Consider the following 13,782-nt stretch of genomic DNA (forward strand, 5'->3'; position numbering starts at 1 on the left):
AGCCGCCCTCACCCAGCCATGGCTCGGTGCCCGGGCCCTGGGGAGCTTCTCCCGCTGGCCAGGCCTGAGGGGGAAGGGTAACCTGAGGCAGAAAACCCAGGAGGCCAAGTGGAGAGTGAGTGGGCGGTGGACTGAAGGACGGGGGGAAGGCTGTGCTGGGCCCCCTCGGGCACCCTACCGGCTCACCTTGTCACGTCTGGGGCAGAGATCGGGTGGACGTGCTTCATGATGGTCTGGATCCAATTCCGCCGGATTCCAGACGTCATAGCGGAGAGGGTGAAGGCGCCCTCCTTTGTCTAAACAGAAGACGAGGAGTTAGCAGTGACCGGCACCTCCCCACCCCTGAAAAAGGCCCCGCAGGGAGGCCGGCGGCCAGGTGGCTGTCCCAGGAGTGTGGTATGTGCCCCACTCGGGATGAACAGAGCTGGAGGGCAAAGGAGAGAGCAAAGCCGCGAACACTGTCATGGCAGTGGCTAACCCGGGCCAGTTTTTCCCCAACTGCAGCTGATGCGTGCTCCCAACTAATGCCTTCTCTAACATAACGTGGGCACCAGGGTGAGGCCTTCAAGCCAGAAAGAGCTGAGGGAGCAAGAGGGCCAGCCTTAGAGAACATGTACATTATTAAAGGTTTTCAAAGATTGAAAATGTTAAAAAAAAAAAAAAAAAAAAAGGGCACCCAGCAGGCCTTTACTGACACTCCCTGTTCTTTAAAGGAGCTCGCAGACTGGAAGGAAGGAGAACGTGTGTGCGGGGAGCAGCGGGAAGGGGCCAGGGCATGGGGGCGCTAGGGAGGGTGGGCAGGTGGACGGGGAAGGGGTGCGTGGCCCAGGTGGAGGGAGTGGGCCTGGGGCGTGCAACCACGCACAACAGGCTCACAGGGTGACCGGGGGCAGCAGTGGCAGGCACGAGGCTCAGCAGTGGCTGGGGCCCGATGGGGGCCGTGTCTGTTGGGCTGAGGAGGGGCAGGGAGACCTGCTGGGTGGCCGGGCTGGTCGTTCAGGTGATGAGAGGGGGCTTCGGAGAGGAGGAGGAGGTGGCGTGCACAGTGCAGCACGGACAGGCTTGCGGGGGGCACCTCAAGGACAATCCCTGGACCACCCCCCCCAACTTGGGTGCGTTGGTGGGATGCCAGTCAAGACGAAGGACATCACAGGAGGGGGCGGCACGGGCAGCGGGTAACGAGTGGCCCTGAGCGGCCCACCGGCTCCAGCAGAGCTGAGGAGGAGGGGGGGGATGCGGGCGGTGGCTGCACAGAGTCCACTCCCCTGCCTCTGAGCCCAGGGGCTCCTGCCTTACAGAAGTGAGGGGCTCAGAACTCCTCAAGCTGCTCAGGCTACTCATAAACGGACCCACGAGACGTCAGCAAAACAGCTGATGGGAAGACACCATTAGCAAGACGAGTTTGGGACGGGAGCTGGCACGGCCAGGGGCCGAAACCAAGAGGGCGTCAGGGTGCTGCAGAGCACAGCACAGCCCGGGGTGACCTCGGCCCACCCCAGACCCCGCCTGACGCCCCATCTAGACGACAGCCCACCCACCCACGTCTCCACTCCTCTCCCCCTCCGGTTCCCCCCAGCGCAGGCCGATGGTGGGGGCGTGGCCTCCGGGCTCCCTGAGGTGCTGGCCCCGCGGCCGCCTCCTGCTCCCGGTGTGCCGTTCATGGAGTGTGACCTCGGCCACCTTCTCCCACAACCTCAGCTCTCACCTGCCACGAGTTCTCTCCCGGCCCCAGGCCCACACGCTGGCTGCTTGTCTACCGGTCTCAGAGGGCCCATCTCGGCCTCAAATGCACCACGGGCCAGGACCCTGCAGGCTCCACCAACTCCCGCACATGGCTCGCCGCGCTCTGGGTCTCCAGCCCTCGACCCTGCCCCTCCCTCTCCCGGGCGCCCCGCACTTGCCAGACACCTGGCCTCCCGCCCCTGCTGCCCCACCAGATGCGTCTCACAGACGCTCAGCTGCTTCCACGTTCCGGCGCTTTCCACAACTCAGGGCAAGGCTGACTCTCAACTCAGCACTCAGGGCTCCCCCATACCACCCCACCGGCTTCTACACTCAGCCCCCTGGTAGGTGCCACCAGGTCTGGTGGCCAGGCCAGGGACAGCTTGGTCCCTCGAGATCCTAAAGCTCCCTAGTGACCCAGGCCGAGTCCCTCCAGGAAGCCGGCCTCCCGTGCTGGGCTCCATCTCTCCCGACTTAGAACTCCCAGTCCACGGGGCTCATGAGAAAGCCCCAGAACTCATAAGCTCACTGCCCCCCACCCAGGGTAAAGTGACGAGGGGTCAGGCTGGTGGACGACATCAGCCAGGGAGCACAGGTGACTCAGAAACGCCCCATCTGTGACCAGGAGAGTCCCAGGTCACGGCCTCACTGCACAGAAAGTGACCCTAGAACATGATGATGTAACCTGCTCAGTGATGGGAGTGGACTCATGCCCCCAGGATGCCCTGCACAGAGAAGCCTGCCCTTCAAGATGGGGAGGTGAGGGGCTTCCCTGGTGGCACAGTGGTTAGAAACCCGCCTGCCAATGCAGGGAACACGGGTTCAAGCCCTGGTCCAGCAAGATCCCACATGCCGCGGAGCAACTAAGCCCGTGCGCCACAACTACTGAAGCCCGCGCGCCTAGAGCCCGTGCTCCGCAACAAGAAAAGCCACTGCCATGAGAAGCCCGCTTACCGCAACTAGAGAAAGTCCACGCACAGCAACGCAACCAAAAATAAATTAAAAAAAAAAAAAAGATGGGGAGGTGGGGGGGGGGGGGAGATCAGCGTGCGGCCCACAATGCCAGAACTTGGCACCATCCCCAAATCCGTCCGCAGAGAGGAGGCTAGAGGTCTAGCTCACTGAGCATGTCTTTTCCTCCTAAAGGGACGAGGGGCAGAAGGGCATCACAGTGGGGCAGCACGGGCCATCAGATCGGCGCCACCTTCAGCTATGACTTGGTGCCCCCACAGATGCCCTGCAGCCTGGTGGACTGGGGGCTGGATTTTTCCTTTTAATCAATTCATTGGCCTTCAGATCCGAACTCACTCCTCTGAGTTTGGTTAATATTAGTCATTGCCACATGCTGCATCTAGGCTGAATCCAGAGATACAGCTGAGTCTCTGGGCCCAAACGTCAGAAGGCGACGCTGCAGGAGTCCCAGCCGGGGAGCCCCAGTGTGACAGCTATCAGGCCACTTGGTTCCTACCGCACGCCTAAGGCTCTCATGGGGGAAGAATTAGCTTTCCCCAAAGAGAGGTCTGGCCTTTGCCCTGTGCCCTTGTGATGCACAGTGGGGCTGGCCAGACCAGAAAGACCAGCCATGGAGTGAAGGGCTGGGGCTCTGGCCATGTGACATCAGCCAGGCTCTGGGGGAGAGGGGGCTGGCACTTGCATTTGACCATGTGGACAACAGTTCAGTTGATCAGTTATGAAGCCTCTGTAAAAACTCTGGACACGGAGGCTTGGGCCTGGCACCAGGCCTGAAGCTTGGGCGAGCTTCCCATGTTGGAAGCTGTGTGTGTCATCACACGTCAGCGCCAAGAGGGAAACACGTCCCCAGGGACACGAGAGCTTCGTTTAGGGCCCTCCTGTTCAGTCCAGTTCGCCACACGTTGCTTCCTTGGGCTGGTACCAATCTGTATCCCTCTGCTAAAATAAATCTACAATCCTAAGTACGGTGTTCTCCTGTGTTCTGTGAGTCCTTCTGGCAAATTATCAAATGTGAGGGTGGTCTGGGGCACCTTACAGGTGGCATCAGAGTGAGGGCAGACACGGTAGCCAGGGGCCGGTGCCCTCACCACGAGCCCGGCTACCTCTGAGCAGCCCTTGAACCCCGAGCTTTGATGAAATGTCCAGTGAGGACTGTTTCATCTGTCCAATCAGATTATTTTTTTGAGGACGGGGAATGCCTTGCTCGTTGGAGTCCTTCACAAGATTGTGGGGAGAAAGGAGTCCAGTGAGTGGGTAAGTGGATGAATGAAGGACAGAGCAAGTGCATAAAAACCCAGCACCCTGAGAGTTAAGAACTGAACACTTTCACTCTAACTTCCCACATCCCACATCCTTCCAACTGGCCCGAACTCCAGCGTTTAAAAAATGGGAGAAAAAGAAAGAACCTTCGGTAAAGAAAGGCTTTTTAGACAGCCTTGAGAGAAAGATGCTAATGTCTTCAATTTTTGCTGAGACCACAGATTGGGGGTGGGGTGAGGAGCTCCAGGACAGAGGAAGGGACAGGATGAGGCGCCAGCCGGTCAGGCCCACGGCCCCACCCTCGCACTCAGCCTGCCTGCAAACCCCACCCGGCTCACATGGATCTGGAAGCCATAGTTTCTCTGCACTGGGTACTCCGTGACATCGTAACATGTAGACAAGTCGATCTCCCCATCCAAGTCGGCCGCCTGTGGAGAAAATGAGAGATTTAGAAAGTAAAGGCCAGTGCCCCGTGAGCTGTACATACGCTCACAGGCAGGGCGCTGCCTACCCCACACCACCTAGAAGCACCCACACCACCATTTTCCACACATCCTGCCAAAGACATCCCATGCCCGTGGTTCTCAAACCTCCTTTACACTCTTAAAAATTGAGGGTGCCAAAGAGCTTTTGTTTATGTGGGTTGTATCTACTGATGATATTTGCCATATTAGAAATCAGAAAAAAAATTGAAAAAAAAATTTATGCATTAAAGTACACAAACCCATTTCATTTTTTAATAAAAAGTACCATTTTAAAAAACCAGCAAGAGGTTTTTGCAACTCTCTTTAATGCTTAACTTCCGAGGACAGCTGGGTTCTCACACCCGTCTCTGCACTCAAGTCTGTTTGTTGACATGTTTTTGGTTGAAGCATATGAAGACGGTCTGGCCTCACACAGATACGGGGTTGAAAAAGGGAAGTGAATTTTAACAGTCTTTGCAAATAGACAGTTGTGGCTGTTCTCCTTTGACAAGTGGTAGTTTCTTGAAGGTGAACTGCGAAGGGGATGCTTTCTGTCCTCTGCTGCATTAGAACCCATGGTTCTACACCCTGCTCCTTGAGGGGGTCTTTCACCCACACGTGATCTGGTGACACTGTCTCGTCCTCGGGAAGAGCCCCCAGATACTGAGTTTCCTTGTACAGGAGCAAACACTGCATTGGTTATTATCACCACCTGTTCAGTCAGGAGAGTCTGTAAGCTTGGGGGAGACTGTCAAGTTAGTGATGGTGAACGCAAGTTTTCCAAAGTTCCAGTTCTGCTTGGAAGCTCAAACTGAATCACTGGTAACAATTCTGTCAGTCGTTTTCCTTGAAGGAAGAGGCTCACTTGGTTCATTTTTAAGAAAACGTCTGCCGAACACCCAAACCGAGTGAGCATTTGTGCGTCGTACGTTCACGCAGAGACGGTGGGCCACGAGGAGAGGCGGCCGGCGGGGCAGGCAGTGCAGACAGCAGGCGAGGGCTCCCCACGGGACGGCCGTCATACCTGGGCAAGCAGCAGAAGCAACCTCTGCCAACCTCCCGTTTCACGTCACAGAACATCACCGAAGTGGGTATTCAAGGTTTGGGACTTGATAAAATCAGTACCTTTCCCGTTCTGTTAAGGCCCTTTCTGCAACGTCGCAGCGTGTGGCAGTGAAGGATGCATGGTGGCCAGCCACCTGCGCCTGCAGCCTGAGCAGGCTGAGGCACCCGTCAGCGCAAAGGCCAACACAACGGAAAAAGTAAATGGCATCATAGTTTTATGACACTATTTTTGTTACAGAGGAATCCCTGAACGGGTCTCCAGGGGTCCACACACCACACTCTTGAGAACAGCCAAACACCCATGGCTCCTGTGGTCCCTGACTCCAGGCTCCCCCAGAGACCCACCACCCACACTGCTCTGCATCAGCCCTTGTGTCACTAACGTCTTTCCACTGCAGTCCAGACAGAACTTAGTGTCGGGGTATATAACCAGCCCCTAGCGTTAGACATTTAGGTTCTTTCAGATCTCCTGCTGTTATAGAAGTGCAGGAACCACTAACACGGAACACATCTCTTTCTTCACATGTGGGAGTACATCTGAAGGATTTCTGGAGTGGAATGCAAGGGAAAAGGTGCAGAAACAGACTGCCAAATTGCTCAAAATAGATGATTTTTTTGTAGGTGAAGAAAAACAGAGCCCCTTCTGTTTGGTGTTCGACCGTGGAATCAGGACTCTCAACCAGGCTGGCCAAGTTCACCTGCCACATCCCATCCTTGTCCAGAAAACAAGGGACAAGATTTAGTTCAGTTCTTTAAAGACTCAATTCACCACAAAATCTCCGTCTAGAACGCACAAAACTGCTCATCCTGAGTTTTCAAACAAGACGTCTTTCAGTGTTCTTCAAAGAACAGAGACAAGAGAAGCCACTGAAACCCCCGTACCCGGGTGCCGAAAAGCAGGGCCTGGAGAGCCCACTCTCCAGCAGGAACCAGCCCCGGGAACGTCAGACTCCTCTGCAGATCTGGACTGGGCCACCCGTCCACCCAAAGGGGACTTGGGCCCAGGAACAGCAGTGCCACCTGGACCTCCCCTGTCCCTACAGAGGAACGGAGCTGAGACACTCACCTCCTCAGCCACCGAGTCCCTGTAGAACCTCAGGCTTTGATCAGCAAGGACAAACCAGTGTTTCTTCCACTGAAAGAGAAGGGAAAACCAAGACTCAACTCGCACACTTCCCGCTCTGAGGCACCCCACAGCCAGGGTCCTGGGGCACCTCAATGGGCACAGGTAACGCAGAGGGCAGGCGGCCCCTCCCGCTGGGGGCAGACGCACACAGGACTCCGCTCGGGCCATGGGCAGCCACGTGCGCCCAACCTCTCCCCGGCGACAAGGCGGTGCGGACAGCTGCCGTGGGCCCCGGGCTGCCTGTGCTCTGCCCGCAGAGGCGTGGCTGCTGAGCGGGGCTGCAGCTCCAGAGGCTGCAGATGGCAGCTGGGCCCCCAGAGCCAAAAGGAGGCCACCTGCAAGCCACGGCCACCCCCTGGCTAACCAGAGGGGCGCCCACCTGCCGCCGGCAGGAGCAACCCAACCAGCCGGACTCCCAAATCTTCACCGTGAGGAGCAAGGAGGGGCTCGAGTCTCCAGGCAGGGCCGAGGGGATTGATGTGGAAGAGAGAGAAGAAGAGGGCGTTCGGGCACGGTCGCTCAGGAAGCAGGGAGGGGAATCTACGGGCCTCTCGGTGGGACCCGCAGGCTCCTCTTCCTGCCTCCTGGGAGGCCTGGCCTCCACCCCAGCAGCCACGAATGGCTCGATCTTCCTGCTCAAGTCCACTGCTCCCCGCAGGGCTGCGGCTGCACCCTGGCCACTGGCTGCCACCCCACAACCGGAAGGCCCTTCTGTCCCGGGGAAGCCTGGGCTCTCAGGAAACTTCTGGGAAAGGTCACCAGGTGGGGAGCCAGTGCTGTAGCATGTCCCCAGGCCTGATGCTGAGACCCCGTCGGGAGCAGGAGAACAGTCCCTGCGCCGGCAGCGGGCAGGCCGGCGGCCTCCACACCCCACTGCACCCCCAGTTCTGAGGAGACGGGGTCTCGGCCACGACCCTGGTCCCCAAGACGAGGGGGTGTGCTGGAGGCGGGGGACAGGGCTGGCGCTCACACACCCGCAGGGACAAGGCCAGCTGAACCTCACGCCTGCTCCCCGGCGCCTCAGGGACCACAGCAGCTCTGGCCACTCACCTGGCCATCCTCATACTGCCTGGTCAGCCAGCCTTTCTTGAAGTTCAGCAGGTCGGGCTAAGGAAGGAAGAAAAAAGAACAGCTGAGAGGAAAGCAGCAGTGTCCCGGTTCTGGGTAAAGGGTGACCGAGAAGGCAGGTGTCTCTTCCCCAGATGAGGGGGCCCCGGAAAGGGGCTTATCCACCTGCCAGAGGAGCCCCTGTGGCCCCTCGCCCTGGCAGGGGCTGCCAGAGCTGCTCCCCGGACGCGCGTCTTCGAGGAGAGCGAGGCCGGGCACGGGGAGCAGGCGCGGCCCGGCCCCCTCACCCCGTGAGCAGCACAGTGGGGCCGCGCGGAAGGCAGAGAAGAACGGCCCAGACAGAGGCACCCGGCATTTCGCGTGGAGGGAAGATGTGCAGCGACGGCTGAAAGGAGAGCGGAGAAGTTCTCGCAGAGGCCACAGAAAGACTGAGCGCAGAGGCCACGCCCGGTGTGAAGCAAGACGCAGCAGCAAGCCTGCCAAGACCCTCAGGCCACTGACCTGCCAAGATGAGTCTGAGTCTCCGTTTCCCTACAAGCAGCAGAACCAGGACCGCAGGCACTGAACAGGGCGCTGTCCCTGCGGTTCCCTCTGGCCCCTGTACGCCAGAGCCTGAGGAGCAGCCTGAGGGCACCTTGAGGGCCGCAGGCAGGCAGCCCCCTGGGCCTGGCTTGTGTCACACATCGGGGCGCAGGCAGGCCAGTGTGAAAAGAGACGTGGCCCACTGCTCCCCTCAGCCCATGTGCTCTTCTACAGCCATCACGACCAGAACGGGGCTGTGACGTCTTGTTATATTCCAAGGACCCGAGAAGGGTTCAAGAGAACACATGCCACGTAGCGGGACACCCATGAGCCACACGTGTCCCGGAGCCTCTGCTCCAAACCAGCGAGCGAAACCCAGACTCCAGGCAAGAAAGCCTCCGCCCTGGCCCCACGGCTCCAAGTCAGGTTGCCGCTGGAGGCCCCAGGCCTGGGAGGGGCGGCATTAGCCCCAGGCTCCTCGGAAGGCTGAGGACAAAGCAGAGAAGGGCCCACACGAGCAGCTGTCCTCACTCCTGGGACGCTCGCTGGCTTGCCACTCGGGGCTCTCCGAGGGAGCGACGGTCCCGCTCGACCCGCCTGACCACTCCCTACCTGCACCCAATGGCCACGGCTCCCATGCCCTGGAGCAAAGGCTGGGCTCCCTCCGTGGTGACCCCACGAACAAGACAAGTGCCCAGCAAGAGGGGGGGGGGTTCCGACTCCAAAATGTCACAGAAACAAACACCCAAAACAAGAAGAACGGAGGTTCGTCCTGTGGCCCTGATTCCCCGGAGCCAGAATTCCACTGCTCCGGCCGGATGGCCTCCTCCGCTGGGGACCTCAGAGCTCAGGATGCCCACGCAGCCCAGAGAAGGGGCAGAAACACGGCACCTGCTTCCCACGCACGGCCGTGAGGGCCCGTGCACAGAAGGGACGCCAGCGCGGAGGCACAGGCAGCAGCAGCGAAGAGCCCAGGGGGCAGAAGCAGCAGGAAGGGCATCCGCAGGCCTCGGAGCGCGGGCGCCCGGGCTCACCGTCAGGGAGGGCTCCGTGGACCTCCTGTCCAGTGACTTGGCTCTTCGCTGTGGAGACAGGGGGGAGGCCGAGGCGTCCGGGAGAGGAGCTTCGCTGGGGAGGTCCTGTGGCAGAGAGCAGCCCCGTCAGCACCAGCCAGCCCCTGGGCAGCCGGAGCCGCGGGAGGGCCGGGCCGCGGGGCCACGTTCCGGACGAGGAGCGGGCGCTCTGCCGCCTGGGCCCCCTCAGCACCTCTGCCCGTGCGGACAGGACCTGCGCCCAGACTCCTAGTCCCACGCCTCCAGCTGCCCGCGGCTGGGGCCGAGCCGCCCTGGTGGGAGAGCAGCCTTTTCTTGCAGACGCACCAGCCACCTGGCTCCCCTGGACCCCGTCCTCCCCCGGCCTCGTGGGGTCACAGAGGGAAGACGCTGGGCTCTGCACAGTGAGCACTAGGGCCCCTCCGAGCCCAGAGAGAACAGGAGGAAGACGGAGGGCAGACTCAGGGGGGGCCACGAGAGGCGGGTGGCCCAGGAGAGGTGGGTTTCAGAAGCGGAATCCACCTTGGGGACTGAGCAGAGAGAAACTGGGGCTGTGGCCACCGCCCGAAAGAGAGAGGAAGGAAAGTATTCAGCCTCGCGGCCCGACTGCCTCAGAGAGGAAGAGACTGGCTCTGGTTACGACCTGGGACCAAAAAAAAGCTCACGAGAGCAGCTTTCAGCAGAGACGGACGGAGCTCCGACAGGAAGACGCAGAAGACAGGCCTCACCCTCAAGACGTCCACTCAGTGGGGAAGGAGATGAGAGACCCGAGAGACAACCAGGAGATGCGAGCGGGAGGCCGGGCAGAAGAGCGTCCAGGTGTGAGTGGGGCCTCGGGGGGTGTGGGGGCCGTGTGCTGACCTTGCCCCCGCCGCCCCACTCAGCCTCGCTGCCGCCCCGGAGCCCGAACGCTCACCCGCTTCCGGGGGAAGGCCCTCTTCTCGCTCCGGCCCTGGCGAGCGTCGCTTGACAGCGAGGGCCCGGCTGACGCGTTGGTCTCCATGTGCTCTGCCTTCTCGATGTCCAAGGCCTCAAATTTCTCTATTACCTGGGACCTCCTGCAAGAGAGAGCATGAGGCGGCTGAGTGGGAGACAGGGTCCCCCAGAGCCCGAGGGGATGTGGTCCGGAGTCTCAGAGGGGCTCCCGCAGCCAACACCCCACGCCTGGCTCACCCCAGCTTCCGGGCTGCCCTCGCGCAGGGCCCCGGCAGTGCACACCGCTCGCTCAGCCAGCTCGCCTCGGACACCCCTGCTCCCTCTCCCACCTCCGCTGAGGGGGGCTGTGCGGGGGCTGGCAGCAGCTCACGGGCAAGGCCCTTCCCTTCCGCCAGACGCTTCCTTGCCCTCTGCCTCCCAGCCCCCACACTGGAGTCCCCGCACGCTCTGTCGTGCTAACAAACTCGGCAGTCACACGGTCAGCGCTCGGCACCCTCTCCGGAGCCAGACGGATCAGAAGGCAGCCAGCACCTCGGAGGGCACGCCCGTCCTCATCACCCTCCTCAGCAGATCTGATGCGGACCCCACCCCAGGGCATCCAAAATTTAGCAAGAAAAAGACCCACGAATTAACATTGTTTCTGCCAACAGTAAAAAGAATCAAAACCCAAATTAAAAACAAAGCAAGTTGATTTCGTGTGAAAGGGTGGGCGGCATCGTCAGGCCATCTACGGCTGGAGACGGAGCTGAGATGGGAGCGAAGCAGGCGGAGGAGGGGCGAGTAACGTCACACAGCGACACAGCAGGAGGAGGTGGAGAGGGGCAAGACCTGAAAGAAAATAAGGCTGGAGAATGAATAAACAGAAAAGGACTGCTTGTAAAAATCAAATCATGGTAAATCAAAATCATCCAAAGAATTAAAGAAGCAAAAACCCGAGGTGATCACTGAGGAGCGCGACCAGTGAGGAGTCGCGAGCGGCCGCATGGGGGACACGCCCTCGGGGGCTGCCCCGCGTGTCTCCGGCCAGAGGCCTGTCCTCCCAGAGATGCCCAGGCAGGCGCCCCGAGATCGCCTCACACGGAGGGCTGTCCTTGCATCGGGACGAGCAGCAGAGTCGAGGGCAGCTAGTGAAGGGCCGCTGGGCCCAGAAGCCTAAAGTCTAACTCCATGAGGAAGTGGGGGGAACCGGCCCCCATCCTGAGGCCCCGGAGGCCAGCTTGCCCTCGGCAGGCACACAGTACAGGTGGCTCTCAGGGCTTCTTCCTCAGGAGGGCAGAACTCCCGGGGACCCAGCTCCCTGTGAAGCCAGGGCCCGCGGCGCTCTCAGCTCCCGCGGAGTCTCCTCCAGGGACAGAGCTGTCCCCAGGCAGCCTGCGGGGCCAGCAGCGGTGCGGCCGAGGGGGCAGCAGGGGAGCGAGCGAGCGCGGGAAGCCGGGGCAGCGGGAGGGCCTGGGAACCACGGGGAGCTCTCGCGGGTGCTCGGGCTGGCCGGGCGGCTGAGGTGGCCTGTCCCCAACCGACCTGCCGGGTTTAGAGGACACTCCAGGCCCGCTCACAGGCCTCGGTGCCGCCACATGCAGAACGAGAGCTCTTCCAACTGACCCCGGGACCAGAAAGCCCCAGGAAGGCCTTGAGGAGCAGCGCCCGGCGAGTCACAGGCGAATCGCATGCTGCGAGCCGGCCGTGGCTGCGAGGGGGTCAGAGGAGCGGAGAGGGCGGCGGCACCTGCCAGGGAGTCAGCCATGGTTGGCTCTACCAAGTGGGGCCTTTGAAACTTGGGTCCACTGAAGCCCTGCAGGTGTGACAGCAAAGGCCTCTCAGGTGGGCCGGTGACGGGACAGAACCTGACCTCTCCAGGCTCCCAGCCAAGGCGCAGGCAGGACCGCGGGCAGCTGGTTCTGGGGTCAGTCACCAGCAGTTCAACCAGGGCCGTGGCCCCCCACGCTCAGTCGGCAGCAGCTCGCCATCCGAGAAGGATTACTTCCGGGCCAGGGCTTGTCAGGAAACCCACCCCTGAGGTCCCCCAGTCGGGCTCCCGGGCAGCTGCCACTCTGGGTAGCGGTGGCCGGCGTCCTGCCAACATGGGGCTCTGTTCTACACCACCAGAGACAGGAATCCAATCCAGCACTGGGAGGGGCGGCTACTCAGGACCAGAAAGCAGGCCTCGGAGAGTGACAGCAGCCAGTCAGATGTGATGAGGGTCAGTAAGAAAGTGACGTGACAGTGTTAGGATGCAACGCAGAGGGGCCCCAGGGCAGCCTGCACCAGGTGAAAGCACATCCTCCACGGTAGCAAAGAGCAGGCGGAAGCAAAGCCCCAGAGATGCCGTGTAGCCTGGGCCGCTAGCTGAGAGGGAACTCCAAGCCAAGCAGGTGCGCTGAATGTTAATTCTTTGGTCCCCGCCAAACCAGGGTGTGGCTGCCCGCTCAGGGGCCTCCAGGATGCAGCAAGAAGCCCCCCCACTGCCCGGCCCACTGGCCGCCTACATCTGGCAAGTCCGTTCGCTTATACTTCTGGCAAGTCCATTCGCTTATACTTAAGAGCGCTAAGGACAGCCTCGGCCCTGTCCCGGGTCCACCCTGGGAGCAGGGCCCTCCCGTTCCCAGGTCCGGCCTGGGGTTTCTGTCACGGCTCTGCTGTCCCAGGCAGTTCCCGTGAGGAGTCGCCCTGCTTCTGCGCCCCCGTCTCTGCCCCTGCATACCAGGGTGGTCACACACCTCTCCAGGGTACTAATGAACCAGGCGGACAGACACTGGAGGGCGCCCCCCAGGACAGGTCAGCTTCCCCCTCCCCAGCATGGAGGCACCTCCTGTTTCCTTCACTCTCTTCCTAGTGCTGGAGGGGACATTTGGGAGAGCAGGTGGGTGGTAAGAAGCAAGGGAGCAGGAGAGCAAAGCAACCTGCTCCCAGCCAACCCCTCGAGGGGGAGCCCAGGGCCACCTCGTCTGTCCGCATGGCTCGCCCCAACTCTGAGCTGGGCTTGGACAGGGGGAGGGCGGCAGCAGGACACTCCACAGACACTTGTGGAACTTGGGTCTGAACCTCTTTCTTAGAAAGCAACTTCTTTGGAAACGTAATGAAAACTATGGATTTTCTTTTCCCAGAACGTGAATCGTTTCGAGAGGTTCACATCCCGCCAGCAGCCCACGCAGCTGGGTGAGAGCCCTGTCGCTGGGCAGACGCTCCATTTACAGACTCAGGGGTGGAAGCTCCTACCGGAAGGGGCACTGGGGCGCTCTGGTCCGGGCCTGGGCCTGGAGGCCTCCGAGACGGAACCATGCAAGATCTTGCCCCCCTCCTCTCCGGGGGAACGAGGGAAGGGCCCTCCTACCCTCAGACCACAGTCAAGTCCCACACCTCCATCAGCCCTGGCCCAGGCCCATCTCCAAACCCTGTCTCTCCCCAGGGTGTGTGTGTGTGTGTGTGTGTGTGTGTGTGTGTGTGTGTGTGTGTGTGTGTGTGTGTGTGTGTGTGTGTGTGTGTGTGTGTGTCCCCGTCCGGGGAGGAAACGTGTAACAAAGTGTGCGAGAGGGTGTACGAGAATGTGACAGAATGCACGAGTACGTGAGGGTGCACAGGTGGGTGTGTGTGTGTG

General features: G+C 60.7%; 1 protein-coding gene across 3 annotated transcripts in view; it reads right to left on the minus strand.

The window, feature by feature from the left end:
* MPRIP (myosin phosphatase Rho interacting protein) overlaps positions 1-13,782 on the minus strand; it is a 128,106-nt gene that overhangs the window by 23,465 nt on the left and 90,859 nt on the right. For all 3 annotated transcript variants that reach the window (XM_068530317.1, XM_068530315.1, XM_068530316.1), the window contains exons 8-13: positions 10,168-10,309; positions 9,234-9,338; positions 7,660-7,716; positions 6,550-6,618; positions 4,293-4,382; positions 187-296 (exon numbers count right to left, since the gene is read on the minus strand). In XM_068530317.1, the coding sequence (XP_068386418.1) occupies positions 187-296; positions 4,293-4,382; positions 6,550-6,618; positions 7,660-7,716; positions 9,234-9,338; positions 10,168-10,309 (573 nt within the window). The remainder of the gene's footprint in view (positions 1-186; positions 297-4,292; positions 4,383-6,549; positions 6,619-7,659; positions 7,717-9,233; positions 9,339-10,167; positions 10,310-13,782) is intronic.

The sequence above is a fragment of the Eschrichtius robustus genome, chromosome 20, assembly GCF_028021215.1.
Source record: "Eschrichtius robustus isolate mEscRob2 chromosome 20, mEscRob2.pri, whole genome shotgun sequence".
NCBI lineage: Eukaryota > Metazoa > Chordata > Mammalia > Artiodactyla > Eschrichtiidae > Eschrichtius > Eschrichtius robustus.